Raw genomic sequence first — 26,709 nt, forward strand, 5'->3', positions numbered from 1 at the left:
TAGGAAGATTAACATAAAACGCTGCTGCAGTTTGACCTACTGCTTTGGCATAAGTTTCTGTCACTAACTGCTGTGCCCTCTTACTGTGTCTCTGCAGCACCAAGGTGTTCCTGGAGATCGACAACCGCCAGTGTGCAGAGGACTCAGAGCAATGCTTTCACAACACAGAAGCTGCTGCAGCTCTCTTAGCTGCTCAGGCCATCAAGGGCATGCTACCCTATCCTTTTGTGTCTGTCCAAAGTGAGTAATGGGAGAGGAAAAATTGCTTATTGAGGGAGGCAGTCATCAAACTTGGGCTTGCAAAATACTCAGATTATTGATCATCTTGTTCTTGTGTCTCGCTGTTCAGTATGGTTTCTGGGAGGTGACTTGTTTGTTCCCAGTTATAGGAGTATGTTTGTGCAAAGTGCACAGAGGGCATGTCTAGTAAGGCAGGACATTTAATTTAGAGCCCAGTCACTTTTATACTTGTAGAATCAGTAATCTCTCGTGCTACAGCACTGCAGTGGCGATCTCCACACTACAACCATTCACGTGCTTTAAGCCATGAATTCAGTGGAAAAGGTGCCATTTTAGAGAGGAAGGCTGGGAGGCATTCCTCAGTCCAGTCTGCCAGATGTTTTCTTCTCTGGCAGTGTGTAATCACTTTTTGATTTCTGCTCCATCTCCCTCAGTCTGAGGCTCAGCTGCAAACCCTGTTCTGGGCTGGCATTATTGCTTTTCCTAGTTGGGTTGTGCTTGTATCTTTTTCCCAGGGAGGTGGTAGAATTGCCATCTCTGGATGTGTTTAATAAAAGACTGGACATGGCACTTGGTGCTAGAGTCTAGTTGAGGTATTAGGGCATAGGTTGGACTCGATGATCTTAGAGGTCTCTTCCAACCTCATTATTCTGTGATTCATGTAGATCAGCTCTCTCTATGCCAAGTGAGCATGGCTGGAGGAAGGAGCAAGATCTTTGGTTCAGCAGCCATGTACTCTGAACACTACTTTGAGAAAGGGAAGTCATACCAAGGGAAGTCAAAAAGAAGTGATGTGTACTTACAGCAGTCTCAGTGGAGCCTAAACTCTCAATATGCCCCCTGTGAGAAGGGCTGTGCTGAGAAAAGAGAGTCTGTAGGTTGAAGACTGTTGTCTCCACTTTGTTAACCCCACTGTGTTTTAACTGGAACTTTCAGGTGAGCCCTTGTTACCACCAAAGACCCAGCTGCTTTACCTGCTTGCTGTGGCAGCTTTGATCATCCTGCTGATCCTCCTGCTGGGGGTGATGATGGCCAAGCGCAAGCGCAAGCACGGCTCCCTGTGGCTCCCCGAGGGCTTCATCCTGCGCAGGGACCCCAGCAACCACAAACGCAGAGAGCCCGTCGGGGAGGATGCTGTGGGACTCAAGTGAGTTTGCATCTAGGCCACTGACACTGTTTATTACTGGCTGGAGGCTTTTGAGAATGTGGCTGAAATATGTTTCATCCAAGGCACTTAACTCCTTAGAGAAAGCTTCCTTTTAAACTAGAACTTCTTAGGCTATTCCTCTAAATTTAAAAACATCTGGTTTGGATGGAAGAATTTTAATTAACTCATGTATAAAATGCCAGCAAGGAATCTGATCTCCTGGTTTTGTTTGGTTTTCTGACACAGCAGTATGCATCAGCAGCTTGGCACTGTTTGCCTAATTTTCTCCTGGAATAGGTGAGACATTTTTAGGTTGATAGATGACAACAAACTTTAAATATCTCTAGCTCAACGCATCAAAAATGTGACTCAGAAGTAATGGCAATTTTCAAAAGTTTTATGCAATTTTGGCTTTCCACTGAATTAATCTACTTTGCAGTTCTAAGTGCATTTAATGCCACTATTGGTTGCCTGAAATTTGTGATTTCTTGGTTCCTCTGTTTGCAAGCTACCAAACTTACAAGCACCCCTTTGTTAGTCTCTGCAGGGCAGTGTAAGTAGCAGCAGTAGCACCTGCTCAGGCTGCAAAGTGATATCTTCTCCTTGTTTGTCAGAAATCTGTCAGTCCAGATACCAGAGGGTAACCTGGCCGACCCTGGGACGACTGAGCACTGGGCAGGAGATGGTGGACCTCAGCCAAAGAGAGCTAAGGTAAGGAGCTCCAACACTTAAATACCATCTGAAACTGCTGGTGAGACAAGCATCTGCATTACCTTCCCTTGCTCAAAACCTCCCTTGGCCTAGGGATTGGTAATACATTATTAATGGTATCTGAGGAGCAAATCCTCAGGTTAACACTGCCACCACAGGCTGGTGGAGAAAGTCAGTACCTTCTGTTTCAGTGTCCCCTCCCTACAGCAGCAAGAGGGACAGGAAGGTTAATGGCATGTCTTGTAGTTCAGGCCTGGTAATGTATGGTGAGAGTATGAAAACAAGTAAATACAGACCACCATTAGCTCAAAAGAAAACAACCCCCCCTAAAACACCAAGAAAGCAAACAAAACACCAAAACACAACAAAAATCCCCACCCAAACCCTGAGAAAGAAACCCCACCAAAACTAAGAGGACCTCAAGAGCTTTGACTGTCCTTGGCCACTCTCCGGGTGTTTGAAGCAGCTGCTTGTGTGTGTGCTCAGGCTGAGGACCAGGCCCTGCTGCCCGAAGGGGACGAGCAGATTGACCAGCGCCAGTGGACGCAGCAGCACCTGGAGGCGGCCGACGTCTGCGGCAGCACCTCCCTGGCCCTCACTCCCCCCCAGGCTGATCAGGAGGTGGATGTGCTGGATGTCAACGTCAGGGGGCCAGGTCAGTACTCAGAGTGTCTGTGTGTCCTGCCAGCCCGCCCTGTGTCCCGTGGCTGGGGCTGCTGGTGGTACAAATTAAATGGAGTATGCAGGAACACCATCATGATGCCCAAGGAAAGCACAGTGTGCACTGCTGGAAAGGTTAAACCATGGTCTGTAGCACATGGAATATCATGGAGCCAGGAGGAAAGGTTCACTTAGCAAGCACCTGTAGAATCTCATTTATAACAGTGTGTGCCTAAGTGATATTGTCAGAAATTCTGAATGCATAATTGTGCTGGAAATATCCCCCAGTTTCTCCAGTTGGTTCACTGCAGATATCCATGACAGACTTTTCTGAGGACCAACTTAGCAGATTTTATACCTGAGGTGTCTGTTATCAGTTGAGGAAGCAAGGATGGCCTTTTCCTGAATAAGATGACTTTTTGGCAGACAGTTTACCCTCATTAGTAGTGTGTGAGGTGTCTGTCCTGAACAGATCAGCAATGCAGCAAGATTGTTCATGATTTTTTTTTTTTATTCCTTGATTTATATATTCAGCTTATGATGATCAAGTCATTGAATTCATAACAGAACTGTGGACTTGGAAGGTTTCTTTAACATGCAGGCAGGTTTGCTCTCTCTCAGTCCCAAATGAGTAGATGCCCTGGGAACCCTCTCCTGCTTTTATGAGTGTAGTGCTAAAGCTGTATAAGCTGGTAAGGGGCTGGGTGGGTCACCTAGTAAGAACTGATCTCTGGGCTCTGAGAGGAGCCAGTTGACCAAGGACTTTATTCTGGTTGGAAGAGCTGCAAACATGGCTCTTGTTCATATGCAGAGAGGTGATGCTGATGATATTGCTGCAATGCCTTTTTCTGCTGTGTTTTGTGGGAATATTTCCATGCAATTTAAGGATGACTGGACCCATTCTCTCAGTTCCTTTCTATTGTCTTTTCTGCTCATTGACCCGTTAGCTCTCTTAAATGCAAAGGGAAGGAGGGATTTTTGTGTAATGAGTGTGAGAACATAAACCATCAGTTTCTGCCAAATTTAAGCTTTTCTTTATTTCCCCTATTGAAACTTCTAGCTGTGTGGCAGAGTAGAAGCTTTCCAAGTGCAGGCAATAATATTCTTAAGACTCCAGTTTATTTTCACGTTCACCCAAAGCTTTGTCCAACAACAGCAATGAAATAATTCTGACCTGTGAGTTGTTTTCCTGCCATCCAGATATAATTGTGAAGCTTGCAGCAAGCTGCTCTAAGTTATTTCTCTCTGTGGCATCAGAAGCAAACAGCTGTCAGGGGAAAAATAATTTTAAAAGTCTGAGAGATGTTGGAATAAGGGGTTAGTAAGGAGGGGTAAGATTCCTCACAGTTAGTGTGGCTGTTTCTCTGCCCTGGCCACCCTCAATTTTTGCAGGCAGTTGGAAAAAATGGGCCCTTCTGAGAGGTAGTTGCCCTCTGTCCCAAGAAGTCTGAAAAGTGGATTTCACACACCAGTAATGCTTTGCTGCCCCTAAGTAATTACAAAGGGTGTTCAGGCTGACTGACTTGAGTGCAGGTGCCTGGGCTGGAGCCACCTGAGGCTGGGTGAGTTAGATCCTGGCTGCAGGTGCAGGTTGAACAGCAGAGATCTCTTCCTGAGAGGGGAGAAACACCTCAGTGTACCAAGGGTTTGTGCCCTCTCTTAACCCACACCTTCTGCAGTCCCTCAAATCTAGGGGGATCCAAGATCTCCAGTGTCCTCCAGAAGCATTGCCTGGAGATTTTCCCTGTGGGTTCCTTATATCCCAGCTTTCAGTACCTTGTGCCTGACCTTCAGGAGTACCTGTCTGGTGAACTCCTGACTTTACTATCTCACTCTGCATTTTACATGTACTCAGGGGCTGTCCTACTGAAAGACAGCAAACAGAAGAGTTTTTATAAAATGCTACCACCACCTTTGTCTCCCCATGCTATTCTTTTGCTGTGTCCCCCAGAGCAGTGAGGACATTCTTTTCACTGCAGTTATTGTGAGTGTGTAACCAGGGTAATGCAATTATAGGCATAACTAGTAACACCACCTATAATTGAAATTGATGAACTGTCTCTATTATATGCCCCTCTTTTTTTCAGTTACTGAAACTTCAGTGGTTTAGACTGGAATTTTCCATGCTGGATGTCTGCCTCCAGCTGGATGCTTTTGGGTTCTTTTCCAGCTCTTTGAGAGAACAAGCTGGAAGGGGGAAAAAAGACATTGTGTCCACAGCTTTTTTTTTCTCTAGTAGTCCATCAAGCACTTAATTGTGATTGTCTAGCTGGATGTGCTTTTGCTAGCCTCATAAAACCAACCGTGTGTGGCCAACTTGCAAGGCTCTGAAAAGAGCTGCATGTACCTGAGAAACTCTGTGGATGGTGGCAACTAATTATTCCAGGGATTTAATGCTGGGCTGTCCCTGTGGAGAAGCTAGGCACGAACATCCAGGATAACTGCAGTGATTGAGCAAGCCAGACCTGGCCTGTGAGTGGTTTTTCCCAGGGCTGGGGTGCTGGGGGAAAGGAAGGCTCCTTTCTGTGCTCTGTGTCTCTGCTCTTTGTGTTGTGGCAGTACGGAGGAGAGCACAGCCTGACTGGAATACTGAGGAGAGTTCATTTGGGACAAGGGAGCAGAGCCAGCAGCGGGAGGGAGCAGCACAAAGGGAGGTCCAGCTTTGGAGAGCAGCAGAGAGGGTCTGCAGACAGGGCTGGATCTTGGAACTGAACCCAGCACTTGGCTGCTGTCTGTCCAAAGCCTGGGGAAGGAAGGGAGGCTGTGTGTCCTGTGGTGGGGAGCCACTAGGAGGAGCGTGCTGGCTGCTGGAGCCGGGCAGAGCCTGCTCTTCCAGTGCCCCCGCCGGAACCGCAGATTTCTAGAAAGTTTAGGGACTGTTCTAAAGCAGAGAGCCAGGAAGGCTCAGTGATCAGAAGCTGGGAATGGGAGCAGGGCATTAGAGCTGTGTGTTACTTCCACACACAGGAGGTATCACCTTGTTTATGTGCCCAGTGTGGCTCTGTGTTCTGTGACTGAGAGCTGTGCAGGCAGAGCAGCTGCTGTTTGTGCCCTGCTTGCCCATGGGATAAATCAGGTACTTGCTGAAAAAATTGTCTTGTATTTCTGCTGGTGGGCTCCAGTGGAGCAGTCAGCAGAGTGAGGTTCCCCTCTGCTGCCATCTCAGTCCCTCTTGCTTTCCAGGTGCCTCTGAAGGATGTGCAGGAAAGCAGTAAAATCAGCAAGGAAGCATCAGTGTCTACAGCTGCAGCTTTGAGGCTTTAGGGAATGTCACATAACATTCAGAGGCTGATGGAACTGAAGTACTTGGCATTTTTATGGGTTGCTGGAAATATATGGAGATGTTTTACATCTTAATTATCCTGCATTGAGGAGGGTATAACAAGGGTGAAAAATCAGCAGCATGAGGTGGTCTTGCTGCACTGTCCTCTCTGATTGGCAGAGAGGGAGATTCATCAGAGGGGGAGCTAAGTTAAATTAGAGATTTGGAGGAGCCTTTCTCCTTCTACTGACAATGCAGTGAACCAGATCCTGGTTGGATGAGTGTGACTTTAGCCTTTGTGGGCATCCCATCACTAGAGGCTTGAGGAGAGTAAGACCAGTATCTCCAAAGTACTCAGAGTGTGTGAGAGTATTCATCCTGGGGCATTTGTCAGCTTTGAGTGCTCGACTCTTACAACTTCAGGATCTTTCTTGTGATAACCTTGATGTACATTTGAAGGCTTTAGTCTGAATTTCACTTCAGGTTAATATCTGAAGTGAATGTCACCTATGTCACCAATAATCAGTGGCTAGTTGTTGAATCATTTTTCCTTCAACTGTTTATTTTCCCCAGGGATGTGATTAGAACATCCATGCAAAGTTACACTGAGTGGTCAAATTAATTTGAATTTTACAGCCCTTGCTTCTCTCAGCTAGCCTTTACTTTTTGTGGAAGTTTTACACTTCAGCAGCAAAGGTTTTTTGTTTTATGATGATCTTAGTCTTTAGAGGAATACCTTAAGTTCTGTTGGGTTTGCAGTAGGTTACTCGTTCTTGGAAGGAAGACAACTCGCTAACAGCAGGGCTTTAGGAAGAGGTCTGCATTAAAGTAACTGGAGGGACTGTCTGTAGCTCAGGAGGAAGGCTTGTAGGAAGGTTTCCATGCCTCTGCCAGGTTCCTGTATCCCCATCTCCCCCTCTGCAGACGGCTGCACTCCGCTGATGCTGGCATCTCTGCGTGCGGGCGGCTCCGACATCAGTGAGGATGACGAGGACGGGGAGGACTCCTCAGCAAACATCATCACAGACCTGATCTACCAGGGGGCCAACCTGCAGGCTCAGACAGACCGCACTGGGGAGATGGCCCTGCACCTGGCAGCCCGCTACTCCCGAGCCGACGCTGCCAAGCGGCTCCTGGATGCCGGGGCCGATGCCAATGCCCGGGACAACATGGGACGGACCCCTCTGCACGCGGCCGTGGCTGCTGACGCCCAGGGGGTCTTCCAGGTATGGCCACTGGAGAGCTCTGTGCTTATAGGAGCCTGTCCAAGCTGTGCTCTGCTCACTCACAACCCTGCTCTCATGCCTTCCACAGTGTGGTGGTGAGGCAGAGCTGTTTGACATCCAGTTTCCTTGGGTATTCACAGCTTGAAGAGCTCAGCGTGCATAAATCATCTGGCATGTATTTATTTGGTCTGTTTGCCCCTGTCTTTCTGGGTCCTTGTATTTCAGTGCTCTGGCTGCTTTTTCATTGTAAAATTTCTCTTGAGATTCTGCCAAATCCTTAATTTTGGCCTGTAGTGGTATTGAAAAAACCCCATCTTCCCCCATTGTCCAGATCCTGATCCGTAACAGAGTGACAGACCTGGATGCTCGGATGAACGATGGGACGACCCCGTTGATTCTGGCTGCACGTCTGGCTGTGGAAGGGATGGTGGCCGAGCTCATCAATTGCCAGGCTGATGTCAACGCTGTGGATGACCATGGTAATGTGAACATCGTGTCCCAGGCTGGGCAAATATTTGCTGTGGTGTGGGCAGGGAGGGGTGGGTTCTGCTCTCCCAAAGTGGGAGCTCTGCATGAATTCCGTAGCTAAATCACACACTGGGCTCTCCTGCAAAGTCCTCCAGTGGTAATGAACTACAGGCTGCTGCACAGTGGCTTGGTTAAACAGTGCTGGAGGAGAAGTAAAATAGCTCCTTGGTTTGTTACTGATGTTGTTGTGTCTCCCTGCAGGCAAATCTGCTCTTCACTGGGCTGCTGCTGTCAACAATGTGGAAGCAACACTAGTACTGCTGAAAAATGGAGCCAACAGAGATATGCAGGATAACAAGGTACAGTGTGGCAGTGCTCAGCAAGCCTGTGCTTCCTATCTCCAACCATCTCTTTGCTGTTGGTAGTGAACTAAGTTCAGATTTTCTGAACTGGGTGCTTAGTGCAGGTCTTCCAAACCCAGACTGTGACTGGAGCTCTCTCCAGGTGCTGGGTGTCTTACAGGGTTTCTGATATGGGAGAACAGTTCTCTTCCTTGTTTGGCCAAGTGCTGGGCATCAATGCTGTCCTGCTTTCCTTGCAGGGGAGGAATGCAAAACACAGTCAGTCCTGTGTGAGAGCAGCAGATGAAGTGCTGCTGGTGTCAAACAGCTGGATTCCAGTTAGCAGTTAGAAAAATACCTGGTGGCACAGCAGCAGTGGCATCCTGTGACATTTCCAGTGATCTCAGTGCAGGGTGGAGATGGGGGACAAGCTCCTCTGTTTGACAGACTGCACTGTGCAGATGTTCTGTAGCTTCACTATTAGTTTTTGCTGTGTCTTAGTCCTTGATTTATCTCCTCTGCCTAAAGCATCTTTTTTGGATTATTATGTATCACTCAGTCGATTTTAGAGCTACCAACAAGTTCTAGTTCCTTACTGGGCTGTTTTAGCCTTTTGTACCTTTCCCTCATAGGAGGCAAAGGAGAAAAGCACCAGGTGCTTTCATGGTTCCTCCAAGGATCCAGGGCACAATAGTGCCCTTCCTGGTGGGAACGTTCAGCCTGTGCTCCACTGCTGTGTGTGAAATTATCTGTAATCTGCCTTTTTCAGTGGGCAGCTCTCAGGGTGGGTGGCTCTTGGAGACTGTTAATGTGACACTGCATTATGCAGTGCTTGCCAGTCTGCCACACCATAAGGGATTATGAGTTGTAAGTCAGTCCCCTCACACTGAAGCTGCTAAAATATTTACTCTGTGTTTCCAGGAGGAGACTCCACTCTTCCTAGCTGCTCGTGAAGGCAGCTTTGAAGCAGCAAAAATCCTGCTGGACCATTTTGCCAACCGAGACATCACGGACCACATGGACCGGCTGCCGCGGGACGTGGCCCAGGACCGGATGCACCACGACATCGTGCAGCTCCTCAACGAGTACAATGTGGCCCACAGCCCTGCCGGGCACCCTGGGGCCATGCTGAACTCTGCTCTCTCCCCTGTCATCTGTGGCCCCAACAGGTCCTTCCTCAACCTGAAACATGCGTCACTAAGCAAGAAGTCACGAAAACCGAATGCCAAAGGCATGCCCACCAGCCTCACCAAAGATGCAAAGAGGAGGAGGAAGAAGTCCCTCAGCGAGGGGAAAGGGCAGTTTTCAGAGAGCTCTGTGACCCTGTCACCAGTGGATTCCCTGGAGTCTCCCCACGCTTTTGCATCTGAACCAACTTCCTCTCCTGTGATGCCGTCACCGGGGGTGCTGCACTCGTCGCCCAGCTCGCTGCTGACGGCTCCGTCGGTGCAGGCCGCGCACACCATGTCCTTTTCCAACCTGCACGAGATGCAGCCGCTGGGCCGTGGCTCCGGCACGGTGCTGCCCTCCGTCAGCCAGCTGCTGTCTCAGCACAGAACCACCCCTCCCAACAGCGGGCTCGGCAGGCTGCGGCCAGGCAACGTCTCCAGCGAGTGGATGAACCGCATGGAGGTGAACGAGTCCCAGTACAACGAGATGTTCGGCATGGTGCCCCAGGTGATGCATTCCCACCCCAGCGTCTCTCAGCAGAGCGGCTTGGTTCAAGCGGACGCCAAGCACCTGGGGGTGTCCAGGGAGTCTTTGCCCCCCATCATGACTTTCCAGCTGGTTCCCAAGGGCAGCATAAACCAGCAAGCACTGCCGCAGCAGGCCCAGTCCAACTGCGCTCAGAACATGGCTGGCCCTCTTAGCTCCATGTACCAGATCCCAGATCTAGCCCAGCTGCCCAGCGCCTCGTTCTCCATGGCTGCCATCCCTCAGCAGGATGGGCAGGTGGCTCAGACGGTCCTCCCGGCCTACCACCAGTTCCAGAGCTCGATGGGGAAGTACCCCACGCCTCCCTCCCAGCACAGCTGCTACTCCTCGGCCACAGAACGGACTCCTAGCCACAACCGGCACTTACAAGGGGAGCACCCGTACCTGACTCCGTCACCCGAATCTCCGGACCAGTGGTCGAGCTCTTCCCCCCACTCTGCTTCTGACTGGTCTGACGTGGCCACCAGTCCCAGCAACAACCAGCGTGGGCCAGCGGCCGCCCACATGCCGGAGCAGCAGCGGAACAACATGCAGGTGTACGCCTGAAGGCTGCCCACGGTGCAGCCCTACTAAAGCGGACTCCAGAACTCATGAAGGTCTTCCAGGATGGAAATGAAGAACCATTTTAGTATCCAAGAGTCTTAATGAGCCCAGGATGTTCTTTCATTGGAGGGACTGTGGTCGCTGTAGACTTGTATGCTTTCATGCTAAATGGAGAACTGTAGAAGCTGGTGATGGAGAAGACCTGCTGGGTCACTTCTGACCAACTGGATGTGACTGCTGTCTGCACTGGATTCTCCAGTCTGCTTTTAAACACGTTCCACCGTTGCTTTGGGGAGACAGCTCTTCAGCTTAGTACATCTTGTGGTCATTTCTCCAGAAATTTAGCCAAAACCAGCTTTGTATCCTTATTTTGTTACTCCTCCTGTTACCCACGTAACCTCTCTCTGAAGCACCTTCTACTAGTTCTCCTTGAGTTCAAGTTGCCTTGTCTTGACACAGCTCAGAGCTGCACCCACATTCCTAGCCCCCCTCCTTCCCTCGTCCACTCTTGCTCAGCAAGCGAGCCGGACCTCCCAAAACACCTGCAGGTCAAGTGACACCTCCTGTCACGCAGCTTCACCCTTTCCTCTTCAGGAATCTTTGCCTTGTAGAGACCCACTAACACCCCTTAGCGTTCTCACTGCCTGCTCCCCAGGTATTATGAGATTATATATACATATAGTCTTTTTAGGTTGTTTGTTTTGTTACTTTCCCTCCCAAAAACGCTGGTCTGGCCTGGTCTTCCCACCACAGTGGCCCATGGGCCCATCTCTTCCCTGAGACACCCCTGACCATTTTGACACACTACCCTCCCCGTGCCCCCATCCTACCAGGACTGTCCATGACTGCCTCCATGGGCTCCCATGCCAGAAGAGATGCACTGCAACTGATACAGGATACAGGCCTTTTGGGATGAGCACGAGTGTTTCAAAAACTGTTAACACAAGCTATCAGCGTTCTTGCACAGTAGTCCCCTCCCCTCCATCCAAGGGTGGCTGTGTGTCCTGTCCTCCAGATACCATATGCTGCCTCTTTATGGTATTATCAACAAGTGCCAAACATGTGGTTACATGTTTGCGGTGTGTGTCCTTCTGCGTCAGGAACGACATCCAGCCCTTTGAGAAGTGTCCCTTTTGCTGCAGCCCTGGGTCACAGCTGCCTGTCCTCCCCTTGCAGCGCACAGAGGCCGCAGCACTGACTGCCCCGCAGGCCTCCAGGAGCTGGGCTGTGGCAGCAGACCAAATAGCTCAGAAAGCATCGCCTCCTGCAGCTTGGTGCACAGCTCTGGGGCTGTCCTCTGCCCTCAGCTCCAGCCTGAGCGGAGATCCCCCAGCCCAGGTGGCCCGTGTGCTCTGTGGGACCATAGGGCCGCTCGTGGTGTGGCCGCCCCCATCGTTGGAGCTGTGGCAGCCAGCTGGCACTGACCCTTGGCACACAGCCGCCCTTTCTGCTTTGTCCACAAGAGCAGCGCTTCTCCGAAGGGCTCCAGACCAGCCAGCAGCCGAAGTGAACATTGTGGGGATGGTTTGCTCCTACCTCTTCAGGGGAGTGCTGCAGACACGTCTTCCAAAGAGCTCGGGGTGCCGGCTGCTGCCAAAGGACTGAAGGCCGCTCCCCTGCGAGCCGCCATCCAACACTCTACCGTGTACAGTATTGTCTCTGCTCTTCCCTTCCATTCTAATCGAGAGTCAAACTTGCTTTGCTTTTTTCGTTTTGTTTTGTTTTCCAATTCTACCCAATGGTACATGAAGGCAGGGCCTCAGGAGGAGCTGGTTCCCGGGGCCGTAGCTTTGGGCTGAAGTTTTTAGTTTTTAGCTGTGTGTGGAGCTGCCGCTTTTCCCGGCGCACACAGCATTCCCAGCACACTGGCTGCAGCGGGGCAGCTGACTCAGACCTCCAGGGGGTCTGTCCAGGTACACCTTTCACTGCAAATAATGAAGTGTTGCTACATCCATGCTAAAGAAACAAAGGGCTTTTGCTCGTTAGCTCCAAATAACCAAGTGCCTTTTTATATATGTGGCTACCTTTTACATGATGAGTGCTTTCTGTGGAATGAAGCCGGTTCCGTGCCTGGCTGTTAATACAATGGCCCTCTGCCTTTCTTCTCTATTTTTTTTTTAACTACTTGTAAAGATAATATCTCCTTAAGGTGGTATTTTATCTCGTAAGTTGTAGAGTAACCATTCACGCTGCAGCATTTTCCTATATTAATAATGGAAAATATTTGCTTATTTTTACATTTTTTATAAAAGTCTTTTATGAAAATAGTTGCTGCCAAATGTATAAGCAATTTTTATCCCCAGAATAAAAAGTATGTGCCCAGTGTTTGTGTGCTGCTGTTTTAATTTTGTTTTCCTGGCTACTGTGGCACAGCCACTGGCTTATAAATGATTAGGAGTGCTCTGTCTCAGCACCACATGAAGCCCACCACGTAGCTCCACCCAGGGGAGCTGGAAGCAGCCTGGTGTGGGTGTAGCAGGTGGATTTTGGGTCTCTTGGCTAGCTGGGAAGGGGGCAGTAAGCAGCAGCCAAGCAGCTGGGCATACTGGGAAGGATGGGGAGGGACTGGGATGGGTCCTTTCCTGGGCACTTTGGGTGAGAGCACTTGCTTCCTGTGGGAGCCAGGGAAGGCTTTTAGGAAGGTGCTGAGCGAGTGTGGGCTGGGCAGTGGGGCTGTGGATTCACTCACTCTCTCAGGTCCTGCTTGCTGCCCTTGGCTGTTTCCTGCCCTCTCAGTAGGGAAGAGGACCCTCATCCCTGGAGCTGGGGCTGCCTCCGTGGCTTTGTCTCAGCAGCTGATGCATGGAATCCTTAAGGCTGGAACTGGAACAGACCCCTAAAATCATCGAGTTCAACCTTTAACCTGGCACTGCTGTGTTCACCCCTTAACCATGTTCCCAAATGCCACATACAAATGGGTTTGGAGCATTCCAGGGATGGTGATTCCATCTCTTTCTGGGCAGCCTGATCCAATGCCTGACTGCCCTTTCATTGACAAAAGTTTCCCTCGTATCCTGTCTAAACCTCCCGTGGTGCAGCCTGAAGCCATTTCCTCTCATCCTATTGCTTCTTACCTGGGAGAAGAGGCCAACCCCCACCTGTCTACTGCCTCCTCTCAGGTTGTGTAGAGAGTGATAAGGTGCCCCCTGAGCCTCCATTTCTGCTAAGAGCATGAAGATGTGTGATTCTCCAGCCCCTGAAACAGGGAATCACCCCTCCTCTGTGCTGGTCTCAGGCTTGGAGAGTTTGACTTGAGCAATCAGAAAACAATAGCAATAGCTGCTGAGCTGTGTTTGCAGCACAGAGGTGCCACTGAAGCCTGGGCTGTCCTGGTGCTCACCTGGCTCTTCTCCAGCTCTTGTTGTGGACTCAGATGGAGCCAGTAGCTGAGTTACAGTGCTGAGCTGGGGTAAAGTTGCTGGGGGCATTTTAAGGGTTTAATATTCAAACAGTGCAGCTCCTTTATCTCCTGGTAGAGCCAGCTGGGCGAGTCCAAACCTCCAGGAGGCATTCATCCACGTTCTCCCACAGCTTGCACATCTGTGCCAAAGTTTAGCAAGATCTGCTGAGCCCCTGGCACAGCAGCATCGAGCTCCCTGGTGCTCAGGCTGAGACTTGAAGCTGTCTCCCGGGGCTGCTCCTGCCTCCTCCCCAGCCCAGCATGGCCAGGGGCTTGTGGAAACTTGCTGTGCTGCATCCAAACTGAACCATCCAGGCAGGGAGCTGCCACGTCCCTTATCTGACTGAGGAGTAGTGGAGGAGCCTCAGGCTCTTTGGGGGAGATTTTTCTCTGTTTTTCCATAAATCAAGGGTGGAGTCCTGTTTTCTGGGGAGTTGCTGTGTTTGCAGGGTTTTGCCATTGATCGCAGCAGCTGATGTGTCCAGGTTGTTTCTTTCAGAAGTAATAGCAGGCAGCAGCTGTGTTTGGACACGAGAAGGTCTCACCCCAGAGGATGCCTAGCAAGAAGCAGCAGCTCTATCTCGCTGTGTGGGTGAAGGAGAGGGGCCTGATCCTCCTCCCTTCCCGGGGCAGAAGCCAGACCTGCCCCTGCATGCCGACAGGGAGCTGCTCCCTGTGGTTGTAGCAGCGTTCACCGGCTGCATATTTCAGCAAATGCTGCAGCAGAGGAGAGCCCGTGGCAGTCCCTGGGCTGTGCAAGGCCTTGAGCCTGACACAAAGCTCTCCACGTGGGGGGAAGCAGGGCTCAGCCCTGGGTCTGGATCCTCTGCAGGTCACACTAATGCTGCTGAGCACCAGGCCCTCAAGGGGGGGAACTCCCCTCCTTCCCACCAGCCTCCACCAAGGGTTTTGGGGAGGGAGAGCCAGGCATTGGCCGGAGCTGGCAGCAGCAGGATGATCTTTCAAAGCCGCTCTGGTCCATCAGGAGCCAGCAAAGTGACGCTGCAGAGCAGCGTGGTGGCAGCAGGAACGTGGAGAACTCCACAGGTGCAGAGGGCACCCGGGGCGAGGAGCAAGGGCCGTGGCAGAGAGGGCTGTGCCAGACCTTGCCGAAGGGCTCCAGCTGCTGGGCCCGGAGCTCATCCCCGTGGCTCCATGCCGGCAGCAGCCTCCCCGGGCTGGGGCTGCAGGGAGCCGCCGGGGCAGGGGCAGCGGGGGCTCTGCTGCGGGAGCGGCCCCTTCCTCCCGGAGGGACACACAGGGACGAGGGCTTGCGTCACGGCCGGGCCCGAGGGCTGGGCATCCTCCCCGCTATCTGATGGCACCTCCAGCCCCCGGCTGCAGGCTGTTCCCACATCCCGGCGTCCCATCCTGCTCGCAAACATCCCCCGGCAGTTCAAACAAGGGCGGTGTGTGGGTGACGCATGGCACAGCCGGGCAGGGCGCGGGGCCCGGCCGGGTGCCATCCCCTGGTTGGGGACAGGGGCAGTGCCAGGGGGTCGGACCCACGGCAGGGTCCCGCTGGTGGCAGGGATGCCCTGCCCGGGATCGGGGATCACCCCCGGGGCTCACCCCCGCCAGCCCTCGGGCGAGGCAGGGCTGGCCCAGCGGGCATCCCTGCCAGGTGCCAGGCTGCTCGGGCTGGAAGATTGTATCTGTATCGCGGGAGCAATTAATGATGATTGCAGGGGATTTATTGACCAACTAGGACAGGTTCTTCCTGTCTGTTTCCGGAGATATGTTAAATGCAAACAGATTGCAGATCTGGGCAATTTTCCAGCAAAGTGGGGGGGGGGATGGAGGGAGGTCAGCAGTAATATTTTTATGGTGAGAATCACCTGAGTAGGGCAAACAGATGCGGGTGAGCACCGGCTATAAAGGGCAGCTCCCCTCCTCTCCCGTCCCGGTGACTCGCCACAAGCCGCTATTCCTCACCATCCGGACAACAGGTGAGGAAGAGGAGCCTCGCAAGGCAGCTGGGGCCTCGGAATGCTCAGAGCTGGCTCACAGGCAAACAGGAGCTGGTGCCTGTCCCTGGCTGCTCCCGTGGGAGCTGAGCTCTGCTCTCGCTGGATGGGGCAGGCTGTGATGCTGCATTTTTCAGCCCTGCGTTGACTTTTGTCTGCTGCTTCTTTGAGGGGAAGACGAGCTGAATCTGCAAATCGGCCCCGGTGCCCAGGGATTAGCCCAGATAAAGGGGAACTACGCTGATGTGGCCGATTTGCCTCTCCAGCCTGGGCAGCGCTACGAGCTCAGGGCGTGCAAACGCCGCCGTGCACGCAGTGCCTGCAGCCCCACCTGTGCCACTGCCTGGCTGGGGTCCCGTGTCCGCCACAGCGCCCTCCCCTTGTCCCCACAGAGCAGCTGGGCTCTCCCGGGTGTCTCCTGCCGAGTCTGGGACTGCTGGGGCCAGGACAATCTGCTGCCAGTGTGGGCTGGGGACTCCCAGCCATGCCTGGGGCACGGGGTGCAGAAATGGGGCAGTGCCCTGTGCCGGGGGGCAGACAGGGAGCCACAGCCTGTCATCTCCTCCGGGCAGCCCAAGGGGGCACGGCGGGCGGGTTTGCACTCTCTGAGCACAGGTAGCATCCTCTGTCCCCAGGGGACCCTGTGTGACCCTCCCGAGCCTTTACAGGGAGCAAGGAGGATGGCGGCTGCGGCCAGACTCGCCCTCCTGCTGCTGGGCTGCGCGGGGCTCCTGCGGCCGGTCGGTGAGTGCCAGGGCTCGGGGGGCAGGGGGGAGCCCCGCTCCTCTCCAGGCAGTGGTGCCGGCTGTCCTCATCCCTGCCCGCCGCTCTCCCCAAGCAGGCGGCAGGTACATAGGCTACTGCCCCGACGGCTGGTCCTACTACCTGCTCAGCTGCTTCAAATACTTCTCCGAGCCCCGGAGCTGGGACGACGCTGAGGTAAGCGCAGCGGGGTACACAGGGGAACAGCCCCCCCCCCCCCCCGTCTCCCCTAGGCGCCCCGGCACTGACACCTCTCCCCGCAGAGTCGGTGCCAGGACGTCGAGAAAGGCGCCCACCTGGCGTGGGTGGAGAATGCCCACGAGGCAGCCACCCTGCGGAGAATCATCTCCTACTACCAGAGTGTGCAGCCCGTCTGGATTGGACTGCAAAAGAGCAAAGAGGTGAGGTGTGGGCGGCAGGGCTGATGGGGGCCTCGGGGACAGCAGGGCCGTGCCTCTGAACCCCCCTCGCCCTGCACAGAGCCAGGCCTGGCAGTGGACGAGTGGGAAGGAGTACAGTGCCACCAGGGAGGTGCCTGGGAACGGTGCCCGCGGGGGGAGCTGCGCCGCGCTGACCCATCACAGCGGTGAGTGCCCGGTCCCTGCACCCACCCCAGCGCCCGGGCTGGCGGCACTGCCCTGCCCCGTCCTCCTGCCGGTCCCCATCCCCTCCAGGGCTGCGGTGGCCACAGCTGGTCCCGTCCTCGCCGTGGCCCCGCCAGCCCCCTGCCTGTCTCTCCCGCAGATTTTGCCGTGTGGTCCAGCGCCGACTGCTCCCGGCAGCATCACTTCATCTGCAAGTTCAACCCCTTGCACTGAGCACAGCCCTGGCCCGCGGCGGACCCCGCGCTGGCGGCGTTCCTCCCGTGCCACCTCCGTGTCTCTCCCCGCAACTCCTATAAATGCATCTTATAAAAAAAGAAGCATGCAAGTGCTGTGTGAGCCTGGTGCTGGTGCAAAGCCCTGGGCTGCTCCGTGAGAGAGAGAGAGAGACGGGCTCTGCCCCGGCTCCCCGAGCTTCCCGGCTTCCAGAGGCTTCTGCTCTGCCGGTGCGGGCAGAGCTGCTCGGGGATGAGTCCCCTGGAGCTGCGGGGACCATCGCTGAGCACTCGCGTTTGCTCATACCAGCCCTCGGGTGCCAAACACCACAGGCGTCCCTGGGGAGCAGGTGGCGGGACAGGAGTGTCCCCAGAGTGCAGACACAGAGACCTGGGACACAGATGTGGGTGGGGACGGGAGCTGTGGTGGGTGTGCAGGCATGGGGACAGGTGGTTCCCCAGGTGCAGACAGCTCCACAGGGATCCGGGGCCTGCAACACGGCCCCATGGCCATGTTGACAGCAGCACCGGGACCAAAGGTCCCTTTTGTGCCACTGTTATCTGGCCTGTTACGGGCATCACGTGGCTGTTTGCTCTGCTGCTTTGAAGATGGCTCTGCCCCCACCCAGCTCATGGGTTTTTGCCCCTCCAGAGCTGCGGCACGTGTCAGGCGTGGATGGTGCCGGCCCCAGAGCCCGGCCGCCCTCTGCTCCCTGCCCGGGCCCGCGGGGGCGGCGGGGAGGCCGCGCAGTGACCACAGCGAGCCCGGCACCGGAGCTCCCCTGCCCCAGGGCAGCCGGGGCTGCGGGACAGCCCGTGCCGCTGCTCAGCCCCGGCTCCGGCTCCGTGTCCCCGGGTTTTGGGCCACACGAGACGGAGACACCTCGCAGGCTCCCCCCTCTGAAGCTGCGCTGCCCCTGCTGCGTTGGCTGGCGCTCGGTGACCTTTGAGCGCCAGGGTCCGGCAGGCTGATAAAGGCCGGGAGGGCTGTGCCGAGCTGCCCACGCAGTTTATAAAAGCACTACGCAAGGCCCATCCCGCTGTCCACCTGTCCGGCCGGCCGTCCCTCTGTCCGCGCAGCGGCCGGGGTGAAGATGCTGCGCTTGGTCGGGCGCGCCGCACGTTGCTGGGGGGCGAGGTGGGCACTGCCCGGGCCGGAGCGGGCACCCCGGGGCACCCAGCACCCCGCGGCCTGGCAGAGGGCATGGTGAGCACCCACATGGATCGGGGGGGCTGGAGACACAACCAGGGTAGGGCTGGGGAGCTGGCTGAGCTCTTAAACCTTGCTGGGCAAGGGGAGCCTCTCCCTCCTCCCTGCAGCACTGCAGGCACAAGGAGCTACCAGGGATCTGGGGTGCTCCCAGCCTGGGCTGCTCGCTGGTGGCATCTCTGCAGGGCCACCCTCTGTGCCCAAGGCTGCCACGGGATTGCTGCCACTCGTTCTGTCCTACAGCCTCTCCAGTGCTGCTGGGACAGGTGCCTGGCCCAAGGACGTGGGCATCCTGGCCCTGGAGGTGTACTTCCCTGCCCAGTACGTGGATCAGGAGGAGCTGGAGAGGTTTGATGGCGTGGAGGCCGGCAAGTACACGCGGGGCCTGGGCCAGAAGCAGATGGGCTTCTGTGCTGCCCACGAGGACATCAACTCCCTGTGCCTGACCGTGGTGCAGCGGCTGGTGGAGCGCGGGCGCCTCTCCTGGGACGCCATTGGCCGCCTGGAGGTGGGCACCGAGACCGTCATCGACAAATCCAAGGCTGTCAAGACCGTCCTCATGCAACTTTTCCATGACTCTGGCAACACTGATGTGGAGGGCATTGACACCACCAACGCCTGCTACGGGGGCACAGCCTCACTCTTCAATGCAGCTGCCTGGGTGGAGTCCAGTGCCTGGGATGGTGAGTACAGGCAGGGCCATGCTGTGGGGCTGGGCACTGGGTGGGTGCTGTGGAAAAGGGAAGGAGGCAGGAGGTGGCCTGAAACCCAGAGATGCTCCAACTGCAAAGGGAGCCACTGCACCTCCAGGCTCTCTGTCACCCCTGTTTCTTGCCCATCTTGGTGCGACACACAAGATGGGAACACAAAAGGGCCATGGGATGGAGGCTTCTACTCTCTGGTGGCCCTGCCAGTCGCTCTGTCCTCCCCCAGGTCGCTATGCCGTGGTGGTGTGCGGGGACATCGCCGTCTACGCCACGGGGAACGCGCGGCCCACGGGAGGTGCCGGTGCCATCGCCATGCTGGTGGGACCCAACGCCCCGCTGGTGCTGGAGAGAGGTCGGTGCCATGAGGCCCTGGGGGTGGCGAGCTGATGGGTGCTCTCCCTGGGGGCCGTGCATCCATGTCCCAGCCCTGGGCAGAGCTGCTCAGCCAGACCCTGCTGGGTATTCCAGGATGCTGGCTAGCCACATCCCTGTGGGCACCATGGAGTGACTCAGGGAGGCTGCTCCAGGATTCCAGGGATGGCACAGCAGGCAGCACCCCTGGGTGTTTGCCACCGGGTTGGGGTCTCCCCATGCTCTCTGACAGCTGGCTCTCCCCGTGCCCCCAGGCCTGCGTGGAACCCACATGGAGCACGCCTACGACTTCTACAAGCCCAATCTGTCCTCTGAGTACCCAGTGGTGGACGGCAGCTCTCCATCCAGTGCTACCTGCGGGCGCTGGACCGCTGCTACGCCGTGTACCGACGGAAGGCGCAGAGCCAGTGGCAGCAGGGTGAGTGGCAGTGCCCCTGAGGTGCCCAGCACAGCCCCCTGCATACTGATGGCCCCGTGTTGCCTCCCAGCTGGCATCCAGAGGCCCTTCACCCTCGATGACTTCAAGTACATCATCTTCCACTCGCCCTTCTGCAAGCTGGTGCAGAAGTCGGTGGGGCGGCTGCTGCTGAACGACTTCTTGGCCTGCCCCAACCCTGACACAGCCTCCGGCCTCTACAAGGGGCTGCAGTCCTTCCGGTGGGTCCCTGTGCTCTGTCCCCATTCCCCAGCCCAGCCAGGCACGTGCTGCTCTGAGGTTCCAGCTGGTCTCTCTCTGGGCAGTGGTGTGAAGCTGGAGGACACCTACACCAGCAAGGAGGTGGAGAAGGCATTCCAGGCTGCCAGCCAGGACATCTTCAACCAGAAGACGAAGCCCTCCCTGCTCCTCTCTTCCCGCAACGGCAACATGTATACACCATCCATGTATGGTTGCCTGGCCTCCCTCCTGTCCCAGTGAGTCCCCCAAAACGCTGGCTTGGGGGGAGGGAGGAGGTGATTTTGGGGAGGGCACTCCCTGTCTGGATAGAGGAGCAGAAGTCATCTCCCAGCCCTCATCTCTCCCTGCCTCAACAGGACCTGATCCTTTCATTGCACACAACCCCCAGTATGGATGGATCCTGCTCCAGGCCATTTCCCTGCCAGACTTTTCATCCCAGCTTGCTGGATCTGGGCCAGTGCCTAAAGTCCCTCTGTCATCACTGGGAGGAGAAAACCCTTGTTGTCATGCCCAGTAGAATGAGTGACCCCATGAGAAAGGAGTCATGGGAACAGATAGGCTCTGAGGGGAACAAAAGCCTTGTCCTGGGGCTCCCTGGCACCACCACACTCCAGGGCTATGCTCCCTCAGAAATGTGGCCCCAAGGATCTGCCTTGCCTGCCTACAAAGCAGGCAGCCCTCTACACTGCTGCCACAGCCCTGTATCCCCATCTCCCCCTCAGCCCAAATGTCCTGTAACCCCCTCACCTCTCGCTTCAGGTGCTCAGCACGGGACCTGGCCGGCTCCCGGATCGGTGCCTTCTCCTACGGCTCAGGACTGGCAGCCAGCATGTTCTCCTTCCGTGTCTCGCAGGATGCAGCCCCAGGTGGGCCCCAGGGGACAGAGGGGTTGGGAAGGGAGGGCAGCGTGGGGCTGTCAGTGCTGCCATCTCACACACGGGGTGCCCCTTGCAGGCTCCCCCCTGGACAAGCTGGTGTCCAGCCTGGCTGACCTGCCCGCTCGCCTGGACGCCCGCAAGCGCGTGGCCCCGCAGGACTTTGCCGAGATCATGAAGCGGCGGGAGGAAACCCATCACTTGGGTGAGTGGGGCTGGGGGATGTGAGCCTGCCCTGCTGGGACCCCACAGCACCCCTGAGCACCACTGCCCTCTCCCTGCAGCCGACCACGCTCCCCACGGCTCCCAGGCGGATCTCTTCCCCGGAACCTGGTACCTGACCCGGGTGGATTCCAAGTACCGCCGCGAATATGCCAGGAAGCCCATCTAGAGTGGGATCACCAGAGTGGTGAGCCCTGGGGAGGGGGATGCTCTCTTTCCCCCTGTTCATTCCCCGCATCTGGGGCTGGTCTGTGTGGGAAAGTTCCCTTTGTATGGAGGGGAATGGCCAGCAGTGGCTCGGGCCCCAGAGCTGCTGGAGATGGCAGCATCTTCTGCAAACACCTGGGCAGTGCAGGGGAATAAAGGTGTGGATGGGAGGGGGCAGCAGCCCAGCTCTGGCTCCTGGTCTTGAATGGTCTCCTCCCACCCCCGGTCCTTCCCAATTAACAACCACCAGGTCTGGATCACAGCTGCTTAGGGGATTTGTTCCATGGCCACCTACCCTGTTAGACATGGGAGTTTGCCCTGACAGTCTGGGACTCAAGTAAGCCTCAGCCTCCCAGTCACCAGTTTATGGGGGCAAGATGGCATTTTCCTCATGATGTCATTAAACTGAAACCTCCTCACGGTAAAACCCGTGGGCAGGAGGGCACAGGCAACACAGTGGCTCACGGGGGGGCTCGTGCCCCTTGCAGTGCTGCTCTCTGGGCCATGTCCCATCACGGGACTGTGGCCAGACAAGACCTCAGCAACCACAGGAACCTTTGCACCCTTCGGCAAACAGCAGCAGGGCCAGGGAGCAGCAGGGGCAGGAGGGAGGGGGTTTGGGGTTGAGGACAAAGGACCGCACAAGGCACCACATGCTCTCTCCTTCTAGACCCTTTATTGAACATGGGGCCACCCCAAACCCACTGTGGGGCTCAGGGGTGGCCATGTGCAATGCTTCCCCTGCTGGGGAGGGCCCAGATGCTGTGGCTGTGGGGAGAGTCCTGGTCGGCAGTCAGGGTCTACGGCAGGTGGAGCTGGAAGATTTCTGTGACCCGTGGCTTTAGCTCCCCGAGGCTGGGCAGGGGGGCTGAGAGCCCTACGACGCTCCACTGCTCCCCTGCCACCGTGCTGGAGCTGTGGTAGGACAGGAGCTGGGCCCCTGCCTTGCTCAGCAGCCCTGGAGGGGAGCACAGGAATGAGGGATCACAGGCTGCCCCACTGCCCCAGCAGGGAGCTGACCCTCTGCTCACCCCAACCCCCTGCTCAGAGGTCTGTGATGCCATTTCTTCCTCCAGCCCAAGTCCTTTGCTCAACATCACACAACCCCTGGCCCAAACCCTCCATCCATCCATCCATCCATCCATCCATCCATCCATCCATCCATCCATCCATCCATCCATCCAGGCACCATCTGCTGCAGCAGGGGCTCAGCTCTAGGTCAGGTGTGGGGGCTCCCCAGGCTGTCCCTGCAGCTCAGGGCTGGCACAGGCACTCACCAGTCAGCGTGGCCAGAGCGCTGCTGTCAGAGGCTTTGGCTCTGTAGATGAGGAGAGGGCCGGACAGTGGGGCTGGCAGCTTGAAGGTGGCCCCGTTGATCTGCCGCAGGACTGGGGTGCTGCCCTGCACCGTCCCCGTCACCTGGTGTGGGGTGCCCTGCAGGGACACCTGTACCAGCCCCGTGCTGCTGTCGGGCTCGGGGGCCACATCGCTGTGGGTGGTTGTGACCTGCCAGGGAGACACAGCCACTCAGTGCCCAGGTCCTGGTGTGGCTGGGGCAGGGAAGGGACGTCCTTGGGAGCACCCCAGGGAACACCCAGCCTCAATGCTGCATTAGCAGCACGGTAGGGTGTCCCAAGCTTCACACTGCTTGCTGGGGAAGGCACACCAGGCTGGCTGCAGAGCCCGGGTGTCCACGCACCTTCAGCCCAGCCTCCTGGGCCAGCAGTGTGGCATTCACCAGGGTCACCTCCTTCTGTGTCCCTCCAGCCAGCATGCCGCGGCCACAGCAGGTGTCAGGTAACTCCCAGCCTCCTTCAGGGGTGTCCCTGGGATGCAGGGAGGAGGCGTGCATGAGCCAGCAGCAGAGAGGTCAGGCCTGCAGTGGAGTGGCCAGCCTGGGGCTGGTCCTTCCACTCACCCAAATCCATCACCCACCCATCCCTGCACACTCTAGGGCTCCAATCTCACTGTTAACCACCTTCCTGTCTATCTGTTCTCTTGCCTGCCCATTGTAGTCCCCACACCCAGGCTCACCTAGGGTGCAGACCTGCATGCTGCCCTGCATTTGCTTGCCCACCGTGCACAGCACTGTGCCCAGGGCCCTGGCCAGGGCGATCCAGGGCTTGGTCTGGGGTGAAAAAGCCTTGCTGAGAGCCTGCCCATTAACCTGCAGGAGAGAGTGAGCAGTGAGAGCCTGCCAGGGTTCCCCATGGAGCACTGCTCCCAGTGCCCCCATGGGTTACAGCTGGGGTAGCTGAGGCACAGAGCTCAGGTGCTGCAGGGCACTCACGACGCCGGTCAGCCCCTTCCCCGTGGCCATGTCCACGATCTGCATGGCGATTTCCTTGCCACAGCGGCTCTGTGCCTCCCGTGTACTGGCACCCAGGTGTGGGCAGGAGATGACGTTGGGGTGGTTCACCAGGTCACGGTCCTTTGGGGGCTCCTGCAGACACAGTTCCATCCTGCCATCAGCTCCCAGCACCCACCTGGGAGCTCGGAGCAGAGGGCATTTACCTCACCTCCTTTGCAAGGAGAGAAGCTGAGGGCTGTTCCTGGTCCCAGCCCCACAGGGTTTGCTAGGCTGTTTTGGGCAAAATTAAGGTGGTGCTGGGAGAGAGCCATGCTCAGGAGGTCCCCACAGCCCCACTCACCTGTGTGAAGACATCGAGGGCAGCCCCACCACACTGCCCCGACTGCAGCGCCCGCAGCAGCGCGCCCTCGTCCACGATGCCACCGCGGGCACAGTTCACCACCTGCACGCCACGGCGGCACTTGGCAAAGGTGCTGTCGTTCAGGAGCCCTGCAGAAGGAGGGCTGTGAGCAGAAGGGGGCTGCCCCAGCTCTCCCCAAACCTCCCTGTGACCGTGACCATGCCCGCTCCATACCCGTGGTGGAGGGCAGCAGCGGCGTGTGCACCGTGATGAAGTCGCAGCGGGGCCAGATCTGCTCCAGCGGCAGCTGCTCCACACCAAAGGTGGCTGAGACATCGGGGGTGATGATGGGGTCGTAGCCGATGGTCTGAGGCAGAGCAGGCACTCACTTACAGCCTAGCACGGTGGCTCTGGCCAGGTGAGGAAGGTCGATGCTCCCCAGCGTTCCTCCCTGCCCCATCTCCTCACCTTCATGCCAAAAGCCTGCATGCGAGTGGCCACCTCCCTGCCGATGCGTCCCAGCCCCAGCACGGCCAGTGTCTTCCCGTTCAGCTCCATGCCCATGTACTGGGGAGTACAGGGAGAGTGAGCGAGCACACCCCACACGGACACCCCCACCCAGAGGTGCTTCACTGCCTCCTACCTTCTTACGGTCCCACTTGCCCTCCTTCATGGAGGCAGCTGCCTGCGGGATCTGCCTAAAAGGGAGGCGGTGGTCAGTGTGGGGTAGGGGGCTGTAGGACACGCCTGTCTGCATCCTGCCTTGTGCTCACCTGGCCAGACACAGGATCATCCCACAGGTGAGCTCGGCGGCGCTGAGGCTGTTCCCAGTGGGTGTGCTGGGGATGGAGAGGGGTGTCACTGGTGTGAGTCCCCTGGGCTGACAGGGATCTGTGCCCCATGAGGATGGAGGGAGGCACATAGGGTGCTGCCAGGGGCGCCATGGGTGGGGAGGGCACCCTACTGAACTCTCCCCGGCCTCCCCAGGATCACGGGCACGGATGTCCCCACACTCCTGCTCTTACTTCATGACCAGGACGCCTTTCCTGGTGGCTGCCTCCACGTCCACATTGTCCACGCCGGTGCCAGCTCTGCCCACCACCTGCAGCCTCTCTGCCGCCTCCAGCACCTCGGCCGTGACTTTGGTGGCCGAGCGGACGATGAGCCCATCGCAGTCCTAAGGGATGACAGACACGGCGAATGGGACCAGGGTCGGGGCCATGGCCCCGGGTGGGTGACGGGACGGGGACAGCCGCCGGGGTCCGGGACCGGCCGTGCGAAACCGGCCCCGCTCTTGCATCAGACGGGAGGCGGGGAGCGGTGGAAGGGGTCCGCTGCCACCCGGGACCTCCGGCCTGCAGCTGTGCCCACCCAGCCACGCACTCACCCACCCAGCCACGCGTGGGTGCAGCCCTGCCTCACCCGGATCTCCCGCAGCAGCTCCTCCTTGCTCAGCCCGGGCTTCTCCTGCACGCGGAGCCCGCCGGCCTGCAGGATCTCCCGGCAGCAGGGGTCCAGGCTCTCGCTGATCAGCACTTTCTGCAGCTTGCCCAGGGCCATGGCGGGAGCGGGGCGGCGGCACGGGGAGGGACGGGACGGGACGGGACGGGGGTGCCGGCTCTCTCCGCACGCCGCCGAGAGGCAGTTGCTGCCCCTCCGCCGCGCTAAAAGAGCTGCGAGCGGTCACGTTTTTCGGGCTCATTGGGTCCCGTCTCCATAATCCCACCTCCTTCCCTTCCCCTCCCCGCCCCAGCCCGCCCGGTCCCCCCCTCATCCCCCCCGCCCCTGGGGGGAGGGAAGAGGGAGGAGGCGAGGGGTGCGGGGCCAGGTCTGGGCCGGGTCCCCCAGCAGCCCCAGAGAAAAGGAAGGAGGGGCCCTGCCAGGACCCCATGGGTCAGGGAGCCATGAAAACCGGGGCTAGCCTGTCCCGACCCTGCCTCAGTTTCTCCGTCCCGCATATGACAGCTCGGTAAGGCAGGAGGGGGACGGCAGTGGCAGCCACGATGGCGTGGGTGGCTCCCCACAAAGCTGGGGGTGCTGCTGGCAGGGAGCAGCCCAGCCCATGGCGAGCCCAGACACGGCCTCCCCAGCTCGCTCAGGAATGGGGGTTCCCCAGACCCCACAGCTCAGATGTGAGGCAGTGCCGCGGCCCCGGCCCACCCCCGACTTGGTGCCTGCTGTTGAGCAATGCCCCTGATAAGGGGCCGGGGACGTGGGCCAGCCCTGGCCCGTGGCTCCCAATGCCGTGGGGTGCACGGGAGCCACCCAGCAAACGCCCTCCATGCGGCAAGAGCCAGGTGGCCGCGTCCAGTGACCTCGCACGGGGCGGGGGAGGTGCTGGCCCTGAGACACGATGGGGAGGGGGCCGGAGACCGGGCGTGTGGATGGCAAGGGATGCGGCCAGACCCTCACCGGGCACCCGGACCCGACACACCCCAGATTCTGCCTATGGAGAGCAGGGGCTGGTCGTGCTTTCCAGCACTTTCCACGAATGGGAAGTGGGCAGAACCCACCCAGCGCTGCCAAGCC

At 57.1% G+C, this 26,709-nt stretch overlaps 4 protein-coding genes across 4 annotated transcripts in view; 3 read left to right on the top strand and 1 right to left on the bottom strand.

The window, feature by feature from the left end:
- NOTCH2 (notch receptor 2) overlaps positions 1-12,639 on the top strand; it is a 77,937-nt gene extending 65,298 nt beyond the window's left edge. The window contains 8 exon segments of the mRNA XM_036387377.1: positions 98-240; positions 1,177-1,387; positions 2,002-2,098; positions 2,585-2,753; positions 6,945-7,246; positions 7,578-7,725; positions 7,976-8,073; positions 8,977-12,639. Of these exon segments, the coding sequence (XP_036243270.1) occupies positions 98-240; positions 1,177-1,387; positions 2,002-2,098; positions 2,585-2,753; positions 6,945-7,246; positions 7,578-7,725; positions 7,976-8,073; positions 8,977-10,317 (2,509 nt within the window). The 3' untranslated portion in view covers positions 10,318-12,639.
- A 2,393-nt stretch (positions 12,640-15,032) lies between these two features.
- Positions 15,033-17,290, top strand: REG4 (regenerating family member 4). The gene is given in 9 exon segments (XM_036387552.2): positions 15,033-15,079; positions 15,081-15,131; positions 15,581-15,649; positions 15,651-15,663; positions 16,350-16,425; positions 16,523-16,620; positions 16,707-16,844; positions 16,924-17,029; positions 17,188-17,290. Coding segments are annotated over 9 exon segments (672 nt in total). The 3' UTR covers positions 17,262-17,290.
- A 1,064-nt stretch (positions 17,291-18,354) lies between these two features.
- HMGCS2 (3-hydroxy-3-methylglutaryl-CoA synthase 2) lies at positions 18,355-21,518 on the top strand. The gene is given in 10 exon segments (XM_036387970.1): positions 18,355-18,467; positions 18,714-19,153; positions 19,404-19,529; positions 19,804-19,881; positions 19,884-19,967; positions 20,038-20,206; positions 20,291-20,461; positions 20,985-21,091; positions 21,180-21,305; positions 21,385-21,518. Coding segments are annotated over 10 exon segments (1,521 nt in total). The 3' UTR covers positions 21,492-21,518.
- A 668-nt stretch (positions 21,519-22,186) lies between these two features.
- Positions 22,187-25,826, bottom strand: PHGDH (phosphoglycerate dehydrogenase). Its single transcript, XM_036388273.2, is given in 13 exon segments — positions 22,187-22,487; positions 22,807-23,035; positions 23,229-23,308; positions 23,311-23,355; positions 23,564-23,696; positions 23,820-23,972; positions 24,181-24,329; positions 24,415-24,547; positions 24,649-24,747; positions 24,824-24,878; positions 24,954-25,019; positions 25,206-25,357; positions 25,603-25,826. Coding segments are annotated over 13 exon segments (1,590 nt in total). The 5' UTR covers positions 25,741-25,826; the 3' UTR covers positions 22,187-22,329.
- Positions 25,827-26,709: the final 883 nt, after the last annotated feature.

Source organism: Molothrus ater, chromosome 9 (genome assembly GCF_012460135.2).
Source record: "Molothrus ater isolate BHLD 08-10-18 breed brown headed cowbird chromosome 9, BPBGC_Mater_1.1, whole genome shotgun sequence".
In the NCBI taxonomy this organism is placed as follows: Eukaryota; Metazoa; Chordata; class Aves; order Passeriformes; family Icteridae; genus Molothrus; species Molothrus ater.